General features: G+C 37.5%; 2 protein-coding genes across 8 annotated transcripts; both read left to right on the top strand.

Annotated features, from left to right (window-relative positions):
• Positions 1-3,051: 3,051 nt before the first annotated feature.
• LOC149261940 (LEAF RUST 10 DISEASE-RESISTANCE LOCUS RECEPTOR-LIKE PROTEIN KINASE-like 1.1) lies at positions 3,052-18,561 on the top strand. 7 transcript variants are annotated; one of them, XR_016258637.1, is made up of 11 exons: positions 3,052-3,209; positions 3,342-4,513; positions 10,190-10,363; positions 11,201-11,369; positions 11,731-11,792; positions 11,949-12,076; positions 15,138-15,327; positions 16,164-16,332; positions 16,912-17,039; positions 17,699-17,769; positions 17,931-18,044. XR_016258637.1 is itself a non-coding variant. In XM_089423096.1 (11 exons), the coding sequence occupies exons 1-11, from the start codon at positions 3,074-3,076 to the stop codon at positions 18,226-18,228; spliced, it is 2,400 nt and encodes a 799-aa protein (XP_089279222.1). In that variant the 5' UTR covers positions 3,052-3,073; the 3' UTR covers positions 18,229-18,367. The 7 variants fall into 7 exon arrangements, 4 of the variants coding, with proteins under 4 accessions (XP_089279222.1, XP_089279230.1, XP_089279236.1 ...); XM_089423096.1 differs by lacking the exons at positions 17,699-17,769; positions 17,931-18,044 and adding exons at positions 16,694-16,755; positions 18,219-18,367; XR_016258636.1 differs by lacking the exons at positions 17,699-17,769; positions 17,931-18,044 and adding an exon at positions 18,219-18,357.
• LOC149261941 (uncharacterized) lies at positions 5,319-9,901 on the top strand. Its single transcript, XM_089434137.1, is given in 5 exon segments — positions 5,319-5,327; positions 5,535-7,931; positions 7,933-8,550; positions 8,767-8,885; positions 9,883-9,901. Coding segments are annotated over 3 exon segments (3,021 nt in total). The 3' UTR covers positions 8,548-8,550; positions 8,767-8,885; positions 9,883-9,901.
• Positions 18,562-20,798: the final 2,237 nt, after the last annotated feature.

Here is a 20,798-nt window from a genome sequence, read left to right as displayed (position 1 = left end):
AAAAGCAACATTTATTTCTCTACCCTACTTCATTTCCCTTTCATGCCTTTCATTGAAGAAAAGCTAATAGAAAAAAAATTGTGAATTACATAAAAGTTCAGTCAAGTTTGCAATCTTGATTTCCTTTTCATACATTTAGATTGAACAAAAGCTGGATAAAATAATTGATAAAACTTTAGCCATATATGTGATCCTGCACTAAAGTTCAGTGAATAATGCAATCCAGAACAGAGTTATCACCATTTGGTTCCTTTTGTGACACCAGTGGAAATGTCTCTACTTCATGCCAAAACTTCATGACAACAGCTGTTTTTTCTTTGCTTCTAGTACAGGTCCTTTGTCCAAAAAGTTTCCATGACCTGTCCCTTAAGCTACCAACGACTTAATTCAAAAGCTACAGCGGTATTCCAAAGCCTTTCCTGCATAGAACAAAGGCAGACATATAAAGTAATATAACACAAACATAAATAATGTTGTTATTTGCACAACACTGTGAAGGTATTTACATTTGGCTATAAACAAAGTCAAAAAATCAATAGAGAAAGCACAAAATCATTGCCATTGCATGAACCTGCATGAAATCATTAGCCATCCAAGACGTTTCCTCAAGAATAAAATCCCAATGAGATTTCCTTCGTGGAGGCTCCAGAAAAGGTTTTGAATTAGCAGATTCTGTGTTCTTTCTCAGTCTATAGCCTGCATGTCAGGCAAATTTGGCATTAAAACAATATTTCACGGCATAGCTAACAATGCTGAGATAGAGTAGTCTCCTATAGAACGAATATATTAAATATCTATTAAAATTTTTGAAAGCATTTAACCATAAACCTCTATAATACTTTGATCAATTTGGCCTCTTCCAAAATGATATCTTCATGTGCTCTTTTTGCTGCAGCCGATAAGTTTGAATTCTTCTCCATTTCCAAAGGAAGAGCAACTCCTGGGTATTTACTATTTACTACTCATAATACCAGATAAGATGGTAACTTTTGATTGTGGAAGCATAGACATTTTTTGGAAACTAGATATGCCACCCGCTTGACTCTCAACCTCCTTTTCTAGTACAAAAGAGGAATTTTCATTCCTTTTACATCCTGAATATTTGTGATCTTCGGTGCTAGCGGGTAATCCTTCTTCAGTCTTTATCTTAACAGCAGTGACCCCTAAAAGTTTATCTTCATACATAGAATTGGCTCTGCTCCTCGTATGCAAATCCTTATAATGTGATGAAGATGTTTCCTTTGTATTGTCCAAACTTGTACTTTCTAGTAACCTCTCAGACATTGAATGTTTCTTACAGGCACATTCATTAAAGTCAGGTTTCTCATGTGTATGAGATGAATTAGTTCCTGATATGTTCAGTTTGCCAACATCAACTGCAGTTGTGGATGAACGATGTTGACTATTTTCCTGTTCAACATGTACATTCTCCTCATCTTCAATCAACCATCATACCTCCTATTCAGACTTGGTTCCAATACAATAGCATTCTGGACAAATTTATCTATACCCACTTTATCATTTTCTTGGCATGAAGTTTGATATGTCTCTTCACTAACCACCATCGATGCTGCAGCATTTCTTGGAACTGCGTCTTGAGCCACATTGACCTCTTTAGGATGCTGATGGCTTTGGATATTGTCAAAACTTATATCAACCTTAATGCCAATATGATTTCCTTCATTGTGGATACATGGTAGCATCCCTATGAGTGTCCTGCCTCTGTAGCCCACCTAAATCAGTTCCCAAATGGTTTTCATGCATAAGTGCTTCTCGCATTCCATTCTTATTGAAGGGCGTGGACTTTGAAATATTGGTTGATGAAATATTACAATTTTTGTCTGCATGTATCTCAACCTCTGTATCTTTGAATTCTCCAAGGCCTTTTAAACCAGTGGGAAAATTTAGAGATCTATCACTAATAATGACTTTAACATTATCCTTTATTGAGGAGTGTCCAGTATAACGATTTGATTTATGCCTATTTCTTCTTGCATATAGCCTTTAGCTCCCATGCGTACACCCCCCCCCCCCCCTAAGTATTTTGATTCTTTTAAATGTGTTTGAATCCGACTTCCATCCAGCTGTGATGTCTGCTTTCCTGTGCAACATGTCCTTTCCCATCACAACATGATGTGATTCTTTCATCATCCACGACTTCTGTATCACCAACAAAATTGCCTGCTGCGTTTAATTAGTTGCCAAGAAAAGTCCCAGGTCTTCTATTGCTTTCGGCAAAATCTCCAATTGGTAAGGCATTCAAAGAAAAGCTACCTTTTGATTCACTGCAAAGTATCATTGAATGATTTATTGGCTACCATAAGAGTTTATGTAAGTAAGTATTGGTTGTGCTCCATCACAAAAGCAGAGATTTTGCAAATTCGTAGAGACAATAAAAACAAAGCTAAGCAGGTGATAAGCCTGAAGAAAACCTTGTTAGGTACTACTCAGCCAGTGGATCCATCGGTGATGGAGACAGAAAACCAATAGAGTTTGTCTCTCCAAATTTGAAATCCGAAACCAATAGAGTTTGTCTCTCCAAATTTGAAATCCGAAAATTTTCCTCTTGAAAAGAATAAAACAAGATGTAAGCTACAGCAAAGCAAATAACCCTCACTAAGCATGGACTGTAAATTCAAGGGAAATGAATAAGAGATGAGACCTTCTCTAGTGATTCCATCTCCCGCCTCCGTTCTTCACGAACAAAAAACTCCTACCTGATTTCATGGTAATCATTTCTCTAGTGGATCAGTGAATAGAACAACACCGTTAAAAGAAAGCTTTGGGACCATAAAAATGGTATACAAGCAAAATTACTGCTCACGAAGGGAAACCGAAGCTGTGGCGCTTGTATGAACAGTGGCGGGAGATGTGGTTATAACATTTCAGAACCAACTAAAACGTTTATTTGCTATTGTCCCGATGGCACCTCGCATACAGAGATATGCCCACCCATAGCATTGCTACTTTTCCTGAACCCCTTCTCCCAATTCGATTACGAGACCCAATGCTTAAATTATCACAATCTATAAAAATGTTTTAAATGTTCCCTCCATTCTGCACTCTTGAACCCATGGACATATGTGTATGTGTTTCCCTATATTGTCAAGTATTTCCCCTCTTTGCAAAAACTATCGATTTTGCTTTTACTCATAATAGTTGTTATGACCGCGTTGCAGGTCATAAAAACAGGCCCGCCATTGTAATAGGTAAATATAATTCTTCCTAGTATTCGGTATCTCCACGGTGATTTAGTACTGAATTTGTATCTTTCTTTTCATTATTTTATTCGGCGTTGGACACAGGATCACATTCATATCTATCTGCTCGTGTCACCACAGGTTGCTCCACTGGAGGAATTGCTTTGGTAGCAATAGCGGTACTGTTATTAGGGTATTGTCTGAAAAAAAGAAAAAGTTCTAGGAATTTCTGCAAATATGAGAGAAAGGACATGGAAGCGTGTGTGCTTGGGCGCGAGACAGGCGATTTGCCAATATTCTCTTACGAAGCACTTCGCCAGTCAACAAATTGCTTCCACGAGGAGAACGAAATTGGTGTTGGAGGGCTCGGGTCGGTCTATCTGGGTAAGCTTAGCGACGGAAGAACTGTGGCGGTAAAGAGACTTTCTCATGATAACTCCAAGAGGGTCGATCAGTTCGATCAGTTCATCAATGAGGTTAAGATTTTTTCGACTTTGAATCATCCACACATTGTCCGGCTTTATGGCTGCACCCCTGCACACAGCCCACAGCTGCTGCTCGTATACGAATTTTCCCCAAACAGAACCCTAGCTGATCATCTTCATGGCGATCGCAAAGACCCCAAGGGATTACCATGGAATACTCGCTTTAATATTGCTGTTCAAACTGCGCAGGCCTTGGCTTTTCTTCACAGTGTTCATCCGCCTATATTGCACAGAGATGTGAAATCCTCAAACATTCTCTTGGGAGAAAATTTTATTGCCAAAGTGGCTGATTTTGGGCTTTGCAGACTTGTGCCTGTAGATGCCTCACATGTCACCACTTCTCCACAGGGCACACCAGGCTACCTTGATCCAGTGTATTATCAGTGCTATCAGCTGACAGAGAAATCCGATATGTACAGCTTCGGGGTCGTTTTGGTGGAGATCATTTCTGCCAGATTAGCAGTGGACACCAATCGGAAGACCAGGGAAATCAACCTTGCTACCATGGCAATAGCTAAGATTCAAGAAGGGGCTTTGCATGAGCTTGTGGATCCGCAGCTCAATATCGAAAAGAACCATGAGGCGAAGGCCATGGTATGTGCCGTTTCCGAATTAGCGTTCAGATGCCTGGCGTCAGAAAGAGATGACAGACCACACATGGAGCAAGTTGTTACTGAGCTTGAGGAAATCAGACATTTGTGTGTTGGCAGTTCAAATGGTCCAGGTGAATTAGAGGAAGGATACCTTTCCAACATCAAACAGCTGAGCACAGCGCCAATATCTCCCACCTCTGTTGAAGACACGTGGCGCACGAAGCTTCACTCCCAGGCAGTGCATAATTTCTCCCTTGGAACTTCGTATGCATAGTGTTTAATTTGCAGTTTTCAGATTTGGCGCACCAGAAGCTTCACTCCCAAGCAGTGCATAATTTCTTCCTTGGAACTTTGTATGCATAGTGTTTAATTTGCAGTTTTCAGATTTGCTCCAGAATCTGGCTTTCTGACCTTAACCCAGGATGTAAAAAGACCACAGGTAATTAACATTCCCGTCTAGCTGGACTGTATAATGGCCGGGAGGCATAACCGCATGCTATTAAGGTAGGGCAGAGAATAATGAGACTGGGTATATTAGAAATTGAACCAAACCTGTTTCATATTACATGCTGTTGGAGGAAATTTTTGTAGGATAGAAATATGGAGCCTCCCAATGTTATAATATAAACAACATTTGTTTGTATTTAGTATTTACATAAAAGTTTGGTCAAGTTTGCAATCACTGCTACCTGAGCTCTGCTTGAGTCATGTATCTCAACCTCTGTATCTTTGACTTCTCCAAGGCCCTTTAAACCAGTGGGCAAAGACCATTTACGTTGGTGTCACCATCAATTAAAAAAAATTATAACTGATTTATGTCGCCCCTTTCATATTTAATTAAGAAATTATAAAAGAAACATTTATCACCATTTGGTTCCTTTTGTGACACCAGTGGACTACTACCCTGCTGCAAAGGAGACATCACCCCTGCATGAGAGTGTCTCTACTTCATGCCAAAACTTCATGAATTTTATTGAAGACAAATGAGGAGATACTGTGGCAGAAACAGAGAGGAAGGTTTTGAATATTTTATCAGATTAATGGGTGATGTAGTGCGCTGAAGGGTCATACTTGTTCTTGAATTAAAAAGGAAATTTAAGCTTCATAAACTACAATAATATCTGCACCTATTCAGAGAATACAGGACAAGCTATATATGCTAAGATTCAAGATGGGCATGGGGGCTGTGAAATTTCTTATGTGGAATTAGGCAAAATCGCTTTAGCAGAACATAAAATTGCTATTGGAGAAATTAGGAGGGCTTCAATTATAGCCAAGGTTCCTACAATACCACATATTCCTACAATACCATGCTAGAAATCCTCGGAAGAGCCCGCATGGTGAAGGAGATGGCACGCGTTTTAGATTTGATGCAAAAGCAACGCTGTAGGCTTAATTCCCAGACCTATTTAATAATTCTCCGCAACCTCGGAATAGCAGGTGGTTTGGAGCAAATTCCTTCAGCCCTGGAAAAGATGAAGAAATCTGGGCTTATGCTTAGTGACTTTGCTTACAATGGTCTTATAGGATTACTAATCAAATCAGGATTTCGGAAAGAAGCCGTGGTGGTGTACAGGAAGATGATTTCGGAAGGATTGTTGCCAAGCCTAAAATGTTATTCTGTACTAATGGGTGCCTGCGGAGAAATGGGAGATACAGGACAAGTGATGGGACTTCTGGCTGAAATGCGAAAATTTGGCTTGAGACCCAATGTGTACACCTTCACACTCTGCATAAAGATACACGGGAGAGCTGGCAAGGTCGATGAAGCATGGGGCCTGTGGAGACAAATGAAGGAGGAGGGCTGCAAACCGGATGTTGTGTTGTTCACCACATTAATGGATGCTCTCTGTAATGCAGGTAGATTGGATGAGGCGACAGCATTACTGAAAGAGATGAGAAGCAACAAATGTAGTCCTGATTCTATCACATACAATACTTTGATAGATAAATATGGGGATTGTGGCCTTGTCGATGCTGCATGGGAGCTTTGGAAGGAGATGATAGCTGATGGATGTGCTCCAACTGTAGTTACCTTTACTACTATTATCAACGCCCTATGCACAGGTGGAAATACTGATGAGGCACTTGCAGTGTTGGATGAAATGGTGGAGAGAGGGAGTTCTCCCAATCTGTATACTTACAATTCGTTGATTGGAGGTCTTCTTAAGAATAACAGGTTGGAGGATGCACAGAAGTTTTTTCAGGTTATGCACAATAAAGGGTGTGATCCAACATCTTTAACCTACAGCTTATTCATCGATTATCATGGAAAGAATGGTGAGGCTGATGAAGCATATGACGTGTTTCTGCAGATGAAGAAAAAAGGAATTTCTCCAAATGTTGTTTCCTTCAATGTTTGTATAGATAGCCTCGGGAGGGTAGGAAGGATTAAAGAAGTGAATGAACTTTTTGAAGAAATGAAACGGACAGGTCTGTCCCCTGATGTAATCACGTATAATATCATGATATGCTGCTATGCCAAGGCAGGAAAAGTGGATGAAGCTATTGGGATGACCTTGAAGATGATAGAAAGTGGGTGTGAACCAGACACTGTCACTAACAATACTTTGATTGATATTCTTTACAAGGAAGACAGAACAGATGAGGCATGGGAGATGTTTCACAAAATGCAGCAGGTGAATCTTCCCCCCACTGTTATAACATATAATATTCTGGTAGATGGGCTTGGCAAAGATGGCAAGGTTAAGGAAGCAATAGAGCTATTTCAACGAATGAGGGAAAAGGGATGCCCACCAAATGTTATTACACACAATTCAATGTTGAATGGTCTCTGTAAGAATAAAGAGGTAGATATGGCTTTCAAGATAATGCAAGAGATGACAGAAAATGGGTGTTACCCTGATGAGATAACTTACAACATACTAATTGATGGTTTCATAAAAACAAATAGAATTGATGAAGCTTGCCAGCTCTTTGAAGATATGAAAAACAAATTTTCTCCAAACCTTGTAACTATGGGTACTGTTTTGCCAGGGCTTGCAAAAGCTGGGCAAATGGATTATGCTTTGAGAGTGTTCAAGGAGTTCTATGATGTGATGGGACTGCTTCCCGATGATGTTGCTTGTGCAGCCCTAATTGATGGCCTGGGCAGAGTGGGCAGGTTGGATGAGGCAATCTTGACCTATGAAGAAATGTTGGCTAAGGGTGGTAGTCAATACATATATGTGGTACGCTCTCTCATCAAATCCCTATGCAAAGCAGGAAGAGTGTTTGACGCTCACAGAGTATTTGAAGAATCAAAAGATCGAGGCGTTGCTCTTGACACTATTGCTTACAATACTCTTATTGATTGGTTATGTAAAGCCGACCATATGCATATTGCCTGGGATCTTTTCAAACAGATGAAGAAGTCAGGTTGTAATCCAAATGTTTACACTTACAACGCCTTCTTTGATGCTCTTGGAAAGGCTGGAAAGATGGATGATGCTTTCAAGCTTCTTGATGAGATGCGTGCTAGAGGATGCAAGATGAATACAGTAAACTACAACACCCTCATATCAGGTCTTGTGATGGCCGGTAGAGTGGATGAAGCCATAGATTTGTATGGTCATATGGTGAAGAGGGGATATCTTCTCTCCCCATCTACTTATGGTCCTCTTATTGATGGACTTGGTAAGGCAGGAAGAGTATTCTGAGGCCAATCACTTCTTTCAAGAAATGATTGAAAACGGGTGCAGGCCTAATTGTGCAGTTTACAATATTCTCATGAACGCCTTTGGGAAGGTAGGGGATGTAGATGAAGCTTGTCAGCTTTTCGAGAGAATGGTAGCAGAGGGCATAAAACCTGATGTAAAATCATACACTATTCTCATAGGCAGTCTTTGTATGGTTGATAGGGTAGATGAGGCTTTTCATTTCTTTGTAGAACTGAAGTCTAGTGGCTTGAAGCCTGATACAATTGTGTATAATATCATCATTGATGGACTGGGCACAGCTGAAAAGTTGGAGGAAGCATTTAAAGTTTTTGAGGAAATGAAGAACAGTGGTTCTATCCCAAACTTGTTTGCTTACAATTCCTTGATAGGTCACCTTGGAAAGGTTGGTATGATGGAGGAAGCAGGTGAGGTATATGCAGAACTCCTTTCTAGGGGTTATGAACCAAATGTTGCTACCTACAATGCACTAATTCGCACGTTTAGCATAGCAGGCAGAGTGGATCGTGCATATGCAATCTTTGAAGAGATGATGGCCAGCGGTTGTGAGCCAAATCCATTAACATATTCCAATCTACCAAATGAGTTTTGAAAGGTGACGAGGATGTTTTTATTTTTTCTCACTTTGATGCATTCTGGGTTTCCATCTATAGAGAACAATATATGATTATCCTTAAGATTATTGGTCTTTTCTTCTACTGTGAAACAATTACATACCAAAATTGATTCTCAAAAGACTGGATCCTTTTATTTCTGGATCTCTCTGCTGTTTGCTGTTTTAACAGTTTCTTTCCTTGTTATCAAATTTCAGTGTTGGTGATGGTTTAACAGGATTATCAGTATGACTATCGTAAAAATGTTGGCAAATAGAGAAGGTTAAAGCCTTTCAAATAGTGTGGTGATGCAGCATGTATACTCCCTTGAAGAAGGGTAAGTGTATGCTTGATCAATGTATTCGTTCAGATGGGCTGGTAATCATTTTCCTCAAATCTAGACCAAGAGACATTCCTTCCCATACTGTTTACTGTTGCTAAACTCTCATTGCCATTAGAGATTATAGAGACACTACTGTTAATGTGACAGAAAATTGACCTCCAGATTTTTTTGTTGTTGGAGAATTGCTTCACATATTATTGCACAGAACAAAGAGTTACAGCATGCAAATATGGTTTATCTTTTTTCAGGTAATATGGACGGTAATAAACAAAAGGCTCTACCTTTTGAGATTGAATTTCATATAAATTTTGACTGGTAAATGTTATAATTTTGGCCTAGATTTACTTTTCTGACAGTGTAAAACTTGAAACATCACAAAGGGAAGTTAACAGTTCCATGTTCTCATAGTTGGAAACGCTGCATTAGGTGGTTGGAACTTTGCCATATTAAGTCATGTCAAGAATGCTGTCACAGTCCTATGTAAACCTGCAGGAAGCTTATTTCCATGAAGCCATCTAGTACAGTTGCTAACCTCATTGAAGAGCGGAGGACTCTGGGGCATGTGATACGTTGGAAAGGGTGTAGATAGAGGGCTCTTCATAATTTGCTAGTGTGACGACTTGTACAGAACAGCCAGCAGATGATGACAGTACCATGATGACACACAATAAGCACTGAAATAATTGAAATTCTGAACAAACCAAAGAGTAGAGGTGGAAGCCATGGCTGCCAAAGAATAAAGCTAGGGAGATGGTAAAATGTTTTGTTATAAGAATGTCCATTCTTTTGACGATGAAATCATGAAAGGCATTGATCTCTAATTGATCACCATATGGCTGACTAGATTCATCAACAGGGATCCTGTCATAAATTATTTGTTCTTTCTACCTGTGTCTTGTTTCTGCTGTGAATTAGCTTATGTTTTTACATTTTTATCTTCCTGCCACTTTGTATTCAAAACAAAGACTTATTGAAACGTGGGTTGGTATAGGTCTTCAATCTCCTACGAGCATAATCATTGCTTTTGGTGCTCTATCTCCTCGGTAAAAGCCAAAAGGTGGATTTTACTATAGAATACAAATAATCCTATTCTTGTTCACTATGAGGAGGACATACCATTGCTTGGGTCATGGAACAAGGATAACAAGTTTTACTTCTTTTGGAACTTTGCGATAATAATTTCTTTTCTTATTTTTTGGTCTACATATTTATCATTTAATTTGGTACTGCCATATTGATTTTATCATGCTTGTGTCACGACCTTGTCAGTAATTCACAGCAGTGTGACCTGGGTGCAGGTTGCAGGATATATGGGAGAGGAACAACTTGGCACGGCATTGGAGAATGCAGATGTTGTGATCATTCCTGCTGGTGTGCCTCGAAAACCTGGCATGACCCGTGATGATCTCTTCAACATCAATGCAGGGATTGTTAAATCTCTTTGCTCTGCAATTGCAAAATACTGCCCAGAGGTAAGTTGTCATGATTTATGATCTTCTTTGAAGTTTTTGTTTTCATGCGATTTTCTTATTGACTATTTCATAGGAATAAGCATGACGTTCATTGTAAGTTGCTTTGTCGAAGGCTTTGTATGTTTGAGATCTATAGAGATGGCAATATATACAAATACATATTTGCAAGAATCTTTAAGCAAGTTGTTGATCTAGATTTACATACTGTTCTTGTATATAATCAATTCTACTGGAGAGGTTAACGAAGCTTGAAGACTTCTTTGAGTCAAACGAATAGGTGATTGACTCATTATTGACTCTTTATTTAGACAAATTGCAGCTAACTTTTGCCCATAAGAAGGAAATACTAATTGAAATGAACTTAAGAGTAATTAGCTGTGTAGTCCAATGCAAGTTTGCAGCCACTGTTAAAGCCCTGTTATTCTTGTTTCTCCTCTTGTAGTTAGTAACTTAGCTTTTGGACTTTTGAGAAAATTGGCATATGAATATCAATATAAAAAATATCCTTGGTCTTCTATTTAACTGTGCACAAATCCACTTGATCACGAGGTATCCTCTATAACATTATATATTACATACAATCAGTATGTACTACCATTAGTGTGGCAAGTTAATAGATAAAGAAGTATGTTTCACAATTATTTGTTTTGTTCATGTACTGGTGTGTGTGTAAAGTATGTATAGTATATTGTTACATATTATATAGATAGAGATATGGAGAGGGGGGAGAGTGTACTGGATAATGTTTTCCTTCTATCAGGAATGGTATATTTGGATTCAAGAAATCATCTAGAATTGGTTTTTATGGCATTGCTGAGGACTTGATATCCATGGCAGGCAATTGTAAATATGATCAGCAATCCTGTAAATTCTACTGTACCAATAGCTGCTGAGGTTTTTAAGAAGGCAGGGACCTATAATGAAAAGAAACTCTTTGGTGTTACTACTCTTGATGTTGTCCGCGCAAAGACGTTCTATGCTTCAAAAGCAGGAGTTCCTGTTGAAGGTGTTTAAAATTCTGGCTTGTTATGCTTAGCTACTCTCAAATATTTAGTATTCTGTAAAATATTTTTACTTTTTATAATTTAATCATGAAATATGCATCCTGGGCAAACATGCCAGGCACTTCTCCTCATTTCAAGGATGGTATCATAGGGCTCAAGGCCATCAGAAATATAGTCAGCTCAAGATGTCACTTGAGGGAATTGAACCCGGGTGGGAAGGATAACAGTCTTTTCACACAACCATCTGGGCTAGACCCAATACATGATATGCTGCAGGATCTTACCAACATCATGCTTTTATTAACATTAGATACAATTCTCAGTTTTATGTTTGTTGTTGATGTCATCCTATGATGTCTGCAGAAGTTGATGTTCCTGTTGTAGGTGGACATGCGGGTGTTACAATTCTTCCACTTTTTTCACATGTATATGACTTTGTTGGATCCTCATCTTGAGTTTGTTCTTTACTCTTGGATATTAGAAGATTAATTTATCAAAGATAAAATGAGATCATAATTACCTACCCTTCAATACAGTTAAAAAGGGAACTAACACTTTTTTGTTTTGATAATTTTTTTTAGGCAACACCAAAGCCAAACTCTGTATTGTCTGAGGAGGACATTAAAGCCTTGACAAAGCGCACACAGGATGGAGGAACTGAAGTTGTTGAAGCAAAAGCAGGGAAAGGTTCAGCCACACTGTCTATGGCGTAAGTTTATGTTTTGGTCCTCTATAGTGGCTAATATGCATTCATATCTTTTGAATGTTTTTTTATTCTTATGTGACTGTCTAGAGTGCTGAATTTTTCATCTTGATGCAGTAGTTGGAGTCAGATAATCTTATCATGGTGTGTGCTTCATGATTTCATGCTTGGCATGCAACATGATTTCATGCTTGATAAGTACCTAATCTGAGATTCACTGTCAGTGAGAATATGGCATGAAGGAGCTTCTTTCTCTTTATCTGAATCTTGTACTTCATACATTTGCATGTCTCAAATCTTTTGCCTTAAGCTTAGGTACTTATCCTACATGAAATCATGTAGCATGCATGTCTCAAATCTTTTCCCTTAGGCTTTCTCATTTGTGTGAAACTCAGCGGGTGCTTTTAACCTGTGAGGTTTGACCGATGGATTGTTGCCTTTCATTTACCTTAGTTTGATTGAAATGTTCAGAGTTAATCTAGATTCTGCATGCAAAGATCCTTCCCTAAGAAAAGCCATGAGTCTCTTCAAGGATGTTATTCCTTCTTAAACATAAGATATGTCAAATGGATCCCGCAAAAGTTGTGTGCTTGATGATGGGTAAATCTGGGTATGAGATTTACAAATTTGCACTTACATGTATGCCTGTGGTTGCAATTCACAGATAGGCGCATAGCATCCATTCATTACCTCATCTTGAGCATTTGAGCATGGTTCATGCAAAAAACATTGCTGGTCAGTTAAATCCATTAGTTGAAAACATGGAAGTGAAGAGTAGTGTTGTAGTCTTCTCTATGTTGATGAATGCTTTTTGAGACTTCAAAATGTTTAGACATGCAATTCCTTTTTCATCTTGCTCCTGTGTTCTCAAAATTTTTTTTTTCTACTGTTTTTTAAGGCCAAATATAAACCATGGGATATATATTTTTCCTACCGCGTTTTTTTCGTTCTCTGTATGCTGGATCTGTTCTCTCTGTGAACGATAGAGATGTTTTGATCTTAGTTTCAAGGGATCTCCATTGGGATCGATCGTACGACGACCCACTTGGTAGGATCTACTTTTCGTTAGTGTTTTACCTGTTATTAGTTCTTTGATTTTACGTTTCTGATATTGTCCATGGTCAGATAATTTATTTGTTTTGGTAAGCGCCTATTTTTTTAAAGGAACCAGGCCTTATACCAGGCTTAGACTCCACTGCTATAACCTGTCAAGGTCTCTGGGATTCTTCGAATGTGGAATTTATTCTTTTGGCCACATTTTTGCAGGAAATATGCCTTTCGGGGCTTTTGAACGTGGGTTTGAGCCCTGAAAGCGCAATGATTTAATTTCTTAAACACAACCCAATTCACGTTAATGGTCAACTCAATTCACTTTCATGGTCAGTTTGTAAATGTGTTTGTGCATATTTTGATTGATGAAAAAAAGCACCTAGATATTTATTTCGTGGAAATCCATGGCTGCATCATGTGCACCTACTCGATTAGGGTTTTTAATTTTATGGATCTAGGTGACATTTGGCCCACAATCCATTGAAGCAACGCCCATCGCATTGTCATTCTAAAACGATTGTATTGTACACCGTGAATATTGGATTTGACTATACCTGACATTCTTTGGGCCATTTCAAAAGAGGCAGATATTGAGGGCTACATTATTATTATTTTTGATTGTTTTCTTGTTGGCAAATGTCTTTCTGTTAACATAGTGGGTTTTGCCCTTATTGTAGATGATACAAACATAGAATCTCTATTCCACCAATTTCATGCAGGATTTGCACCTGATCTTGTCTGTTGAATCTCAATATGGTAGTTAACTCCGATGGTGAGATAATGCCGCAACATACTTCTAAGAGGGCACTGAAAGTGCTATGATTTAACTACTTGACAATAATCTGCCTGACATTTATGGCTAGATTGAAATTTGGGCTGTGCTTATTATTATTATTAGCAGTAGTAGTATTTGCTATTGATAGGAGAAGGTTGAAATTGAGGTTGGGCTCACTATTATTGTTTTTGTTTGGTCAAGGCCTTTTGACTGGCGTGGGTGAAACACCTTAATTGCATCTATTCATCAAAGTCACGCATGACTTGCAGATGGGCTCATTTGTGCAAACCTCAATAGCACAGGGGTCATCATTAACAACACCTCTGCATTATCATTGAACTGGTGTTTATCACGTTAACCCGACTTCATATTTTGGAATGACATGGGCAGCCGCATTATCATGGGAATATGCCTCCTGGGTTTTGAACCTGGGTCATCCTCATGACAAGCACCCTACAACTTGCCACTAAACCACAGCCCAATGGACGAGGTAGTTCATATTTTTTTGATGAAAAGTGCATCTATATTTTTAGCAGAATCCACGGCTGGATCATATGCCTCTGCTTAATAGGACTTTTTGATTTGATGGATCTAAGTCATACTTGGCCTAATGACTACTTAGAAGTTAGAATAGTCTCATTGCATTGTCAATTTGTTATTTTGTGAGGATTGAATTGATGACCCTCTGCATATTGGATTTGCCTCTATATCCAACCTTTTTGGGGTCGTTTAGATTTGCCTCTTTATCCATGAGTAGATTAAATCAAAATAGTCTTCGCAGCGTAAATTAAACTAAGGTTGAATAAACTCCCTAAAGTGGCTTGTGAAATGCTAATTATTTATCACAACATCACTTTTATACCTGGATTGGATAAGACTATACCCTGATTGAAATGTCGTATACCTAGATTGGACAAGATTATACCCTGATTGAAACGTGGGTTGGTATAGGTCTTCAATCTCCTACGAGCATAATCATTGCTTTTGGTGCTCTATCTCCTCGGTAAAAGCCAAAAGGTGGATTTTACTATAGAATACAAATAATCCTATTCTTGTTCACTATGAGGAGGACATACCATTGCTTGGGTCATGGAACAAGGATAACAAGTTTTACTTCTTTTGGAACTTTGCGATAATAATTTCTTTTCTTATTTTTTGGTCTACATATTTATCATTTAATTTGGTACTGCCATATTGATTTTATCATGCTTGTGTCACGACCTTGTCAGTAATTCATAGCAGTGTGACCTGGGTGCAGGTTGCAGGATATATGGGAGAGGAACAACTTGGCACGGCATTGGAGAATGCAGATGTTGTGATCATTCCTGCTGGTGTGCCTCGAAAACCTGGCATGACCCGTGATGATCTCTTCAACATCAATGCAGGGATTGTTAAATCTCTTTGCTCTGCAATTGCAAAATACTGCCCAGAGGTAAGTTGTCATGATTTATGATCTTCTTTGAAGTTTTTGTTTCATGCGATTTTCTTATTGACTATTTCATAGGAATAAGCATGACGTTCATTGTAAGTTGCTTTGTCGAAGGCTTTGTATGTTTGAGATCTATAGAGATGGCAATATATACAAATACATATTTGCAAGAATCTTTAAGCAAGTTGTTGATCTAGATTTACATACTGTTCTTGTATATAATCAATTCTACTGGAGAGGTTAACGAAGCTTGAAGACTTCTTTGAGTCAAACGAATAGGTGATTGACTCATTATTGACTCTTTATTTAGACAAATTGCAGCTAACTTTTGCCCATAAGAAGGAAATACTAATTGAAATGAACTTAAGAGTAATTAGCTGTGTAGTCCAATGCAAGTTTGCAGCCACTGTTAAAGCCCTGTTATTCTTGTTTCTCCTCTTGTAGTTAGTAACTTAGCTTTTGGACTTTTGAGAAAATTGGCATATGAATATCAATATAAAAAATATCCTTGGTCTTCTATTTAACCGTGCACAAATCCACTTGATCACGAGGTATCCTCTATAACATTATATAGTACATACAATCAGTATGTACTACCATTAGTGTGGCAAGTTAATAGATAAAGAAGTATGTTTCACAATTATTTGTTTTGTTCATGTACTGGTGTGTGTGTACAGTATGTATAGTATATTGTTACATATTATATAGATAGAGATATGGAGAGGGGGGAGAGTGTACTGGATAGTGTTTTCCTTCTATCAGGAATGGTATATTTGGATTCAAGAAATCATCTAGAATTGGTTTTTATGGCATTGCTGAGGACTTGATATCCATGGCAGGCAATTGTAAATATGATCAGCAATCCTGTAAATTCTACTGTACCAATAGCTGCTGAGGTTTTTAAGAAGGCAGGGACCTATAATGAAAAGAAACTCTTTGGTGTTACTACTCTTGATGTTGTCCGCGCAAAGACGTTCTATGCTTCAAAAGCAGGAGTTCCTGTTGAAGGTATTTAAAATTCTGGCTTGTTATGCTTAGCTACTCTCAAATATTTAGTATTCTGTAAAATATTTTTATTTTTTATAATTTAATCATGAAATATGCATCCTGGGCAAACATGCCAGGCACTTCTCCTCATTTCAAGGATGGTATCATAGGGCTCAAGGCCATCAGAAATATAGTCAGCTCAAGATGTCACTTGAGGGAATTGAACCCGGGTGGGAAGGATAACAGTCTTTGCACACAACCATCTTGGCTAGACCCAATACATGATATGCTGCAGGATCTTACCCACATCATGCTTTTTTTAACAATAGATACAATTCTCAGTTTTATGTTTGTTGTTGATGTCATCCTATGCTGTCTGCAGAAGTTGATGTTCCTGTTGTAGGTGGACATGTGGGTGTTACAATTCTTCCACTTTTTTCACATGTATATGACTTTGTTGGATCCTCATCTTGAGTTTGTTCTTTACTCTTGGATATTAGAAGATTAATTTATCAAAGATAAAATGAGATCATAATTACCTACCCTTCAATACAGTTAAAAAGGGAACATACACTTTTTTGTTTTGATAATTTTTTTTAGGCAACACCAAAGCCAAACTCTGTATTGTCTGAGGAGGACATTAAAGCCTTGACAAAGCGCACACAGGATGGAGGAACTGAAGTTGTTGAAGCAAAAGCAGGGAAAGGTTCAGCCACACTGTCTATGGCGTAAGTTTATGTTTTGGTCCTCTATAGTGGCTAATATGCATTCATATCTTTTTCAATGTTTTTTTATTCTTATGTGACTGTCTAGAGTGCTGAATTTTTCATCTTGATGCAGTAGTTGGAGTCAGATAATCTTATCATGGTGTGTGCTTCATGATTTCATGCTTGGCATGCAACATGATTTCATGCTTGATAAGTACCTAATCTGAGATTCACTGTCAGTGAGAATATGGCATGAAGGAGCTTCTTTCTCTTTATCTGAATCTTGTACTTCATACATTTGCATGTCTCAAATCTTTTGCCTTAAGCTTAGGTACTTATCCTACATGAAATCATGTAGCATGCATGTCTCAAATCTTTTCCCTTAGGCTTTCTCATTTGTGTGAAACTCAGCGGGTGCTTTTAACCTGTGAGGTTTGACCGATGGATTGTTGCCTTTCATTTACCTTAGTTTGATTGAAATGTTCAGAGTTAATCTAGATTCTGGATGCAAAGATCCTTCCCTAAGAAAAGCCATGATTCTCTTCAAGGATGTTATTCCTTCTTAAACATAAGATATGTCAAATGGATCCCGCAAAAGTTGTGTGCTTGATGATGGGTAAATCTGGGTATGAGATTTACAAATTTGCACTTACATGTATGCCTGTGGTTGCAATTCACAGATAGGCGCATAACATCCATTCATTACCTCATCTTGAGCATTTGAGCATGGTTCATGCAAAAAACATTGCTGGTCAGTTAAATCCATTAGTTGAAAACTTGGAAGTGAAGAGTAGTGTTGTAGTCTTCTCTATGCTGATGAATGCTTTTTGAGACTTCAAAATGTTTAGACATGCAATTCCTTTTTCATCTTGCTCCTGTGTTCTCAATTTTTTTTTTCTACTGTTTTTTAAGGCCAAATATAAACCATGGGATATATATTTTTACCCTGAAGACCTCCAAATCATTTGGAAAAGGAGGTGCTGCAGCAAAAGAGATGGGTTGAATTTGTTGTTTGGATGGACTCTATGGTATGTAATCTTAGTTGGATTTCCAATATACTTTTAAACCATATTTTCATTTTATTTTTTAGTACTATTAGATATTATATCTTACCTAATTTTATGGTTAACATTGTATAACAAAAACATGCGTTGTGTTATGTAATTAATACTAACATGTAATATTGATTTTTTTTGTCAGAATGCTATAGGTAATGATTGCCAAGACGATGATCCAAATTATGTTCAACATATATCAGGAGATGATGAGGATGAGGATGAGGATGATGGTGGTGAAGGAGGAGATGATGATGATAGTTGCGGTGTTGGTGATGATGTGGATCAGAGTAATGAGGATGGTCAAGATGATCATGAGGATGATCTTGGTGGTGGTAGCTAGGCATGCACATGCATTGTTTTTTATGAAGAAATTATTGTGTAGAATGACATTGTTATGTTTAGATGGGTGTTGTGAATTTACCCTATATCAATGAGACATTTTGATTTTGTAATCATACGATGAGTTTGATTTATGTATGTTGTTAATTTATCGTAACGATATTCATGAAATATTTTGATTAAAAATAATACTGATTTTATTAGTATTATGTTGCTATTTTATACATGTTTTGAAAATTGTTAATGACACATTGTTATTTTTTTGGATGGATGTTGTCAATTTCTCTTAAATTTCTTTACAAATGATTTTGAATTGTGATATCTTCTTTAATGATATTTAGAAACTATCATATATTTCACTATGAATCTATAAAGGGGGTCATATATGTAAAGAAAAATATACTCTATATAAGAAGTCAAATGCGGATGTAACCATGGATGCAAAATTGAAAGTAAAATTGGATGTTAAACTAGGAATTAATACAAAATGCAAACAATTGACATACAAAGTGTTTTAAATTAGAAGTGAAAAATTGTGCAATAGTTGACACAAAGAAGGGAACAAAACATGGCATACAAAAGGATATCAAATTGGGCAAAAACAAGGACACATAAATGGGCACCAAATTAGATGCAAAAAAAGACAACAACTAGATGTAAAATAAGATGCAAAGTTGAGCGTTAAAAAGAAACAAAAAACGTTACAAATTAATATGCCAAATGATGATGCAAATAATGGTGTAAATTTGGGATGCAAACTTGGGTGCAAAAAAGGAAAAAAAAAAGATGTAAGAAAAGACATAAAACAAGATGCAAAATGGGGCTGAAAAAAGGTGAAACCAAGGATGCCATATTGGATGTAAAAAATGATTCGTAATCACATGCAAATTTAGGCTCGAACTCAGACACAAAATTATATGCAAATGTGGACACAAAATGAGGCAAAAAAAGATGCAAATTTGGATGGTGAAAACGATGTAAAACTAGACACCAAAAAAATGCAAAATTGGATGAAAAAGTCGGTGTAAATAATGGTGCAACATTGCACACAAGTAGACACAAAAAAATGGTGCAAAAAGGGGCATAAAATAGCTTAAAATTGGATGCAAAACTTGGTGCAAAAACAAATACAAAAGTAGACGTAAAAAATGGCTCTAAATTGAATGTACCATTAGACACAAAATAAGATGCAAAGGTGGACACAACACATGACTCAACATAAGATGCAAATATAAATGCAAATTTCGATGCTCAAAATGATGTAACATTAGATGCAAGAGATGGTGTTAAAAATGATGCAAAATTGGATGAAACAAATGACGCAAAATATGGTGCAAAATGAGATGGGAAAAATGGAGACAAATCAAACGTAAATGTGGATGTAAAAAATGGTCCCAAAAAAGATGCAAAAATGGGCACAAAAATGGATGCAAAATTTGGTGCTAAATCAAATTCAACACATGGTGCAAAGATAGGCACCAAAGCTGGTGCAAAAATAGAAGCAAAAACTAGTGTAAGACTAGATACAAAACCTGGCGTACGACTAGATGCAAAAACTGACACAAAATGGATGCATAAAAAGACGTTAAATTGGATTCAAAATACAGTGTAAACTTGATGCAAATAATGGTGCAAAAATGGAAGCAAAGAATGACACAAAATAGGAAGCAAAAGAGAATGAAAAATAGATGCAAAAAATGACACAAAACTAGAAGCAAAACCTGTCATAAAATAAGATGCAAATCTTGGTTCAAAATTTGACGCAAAAAATGATGCATAGTTTGGTGTAAAAAATGATGCAAAATCTAGCGTGAAAAGGGATGCAAAATCAGGTGCAAAAAAGGACGCTTTAAAAATTGTACAATAGAGCCAGATTTAGCGCCAGGTTTCTCATCACAATTACAAAAAAAATGCACTAAAATCTGGCGCTAAATCTGGCGCAAATCGCTGGTTTTGTTGTAGTGTCATGACTGTTTAACTTCCTATGACTTTTCAACTTTACATGACTCTTCATATTTTGTACATGTCCTTTGGACTTCCACTTTATAATACATTTTTTAATAAGAAATTACATAATCCACAAGACTGATGTGGCATATGATGACTCATGAAATGACATGGCATAACACTGCTAAGAAGGACATCCTGATGACATGGCAATGTTGAGCCATTCTTGCTAATCCTTTATCTTCAACAAGAGATGTGAAATGATTCATATTCATGAGATATATCCTTTGTTCTTCATATCCACCCTCCAAAGGGTCGTGAATTAGATGGAGTCTTTATGCGGTCCTGATCTTTGATCTTCTATTGTAATCTAGTGTTCCTTCGTCTTCTCGCCTGATGATCATCTTATCTCTTTAGGTCCATATGTGCCTTCTAA

This window comes from Pinus tabuliformis, chromosome 6 (assembly GCF_031772625.1).
Source record: "Pinus tabuliformis cultivar Carrire ecotype Pingquan chromosome 6, CPIR1, whole genome shotgun sequence".
NCBI lineage: Eukaryota > Viridiplantae > Streptophyta > Pinopsida > Pinales > Pinaceae > Pinus > Pinus tabuliformis.
This window is presented reverse-complemented; position numbering and strand designations above follow the sequence as displayed.

Bases quoted from the DNA above. Each gene is read 5' to 3' on its own strand.
- LOC149261940 (XM_089423096.1), top strand. From the start codon at position 3,074: ATGGACATATGTGTATGTGTTTCCCTATATTGTCAAGTATTTCCCCTC. The intron at 15,328-16,163 runs GTAAGTTGTCAT...TATCCATGGCAG, and splicing joins TTGCAAAATACTGCCCAGAG to GCAATTGTAAATATGATCAG. The intron at 16,756-16,911 runs GTATATGACTTT...AATTTTTTTTAG, and splicing joins TTCTTCCACTTTTTTCACAT to GCAACACCAAAGCCAAACTC.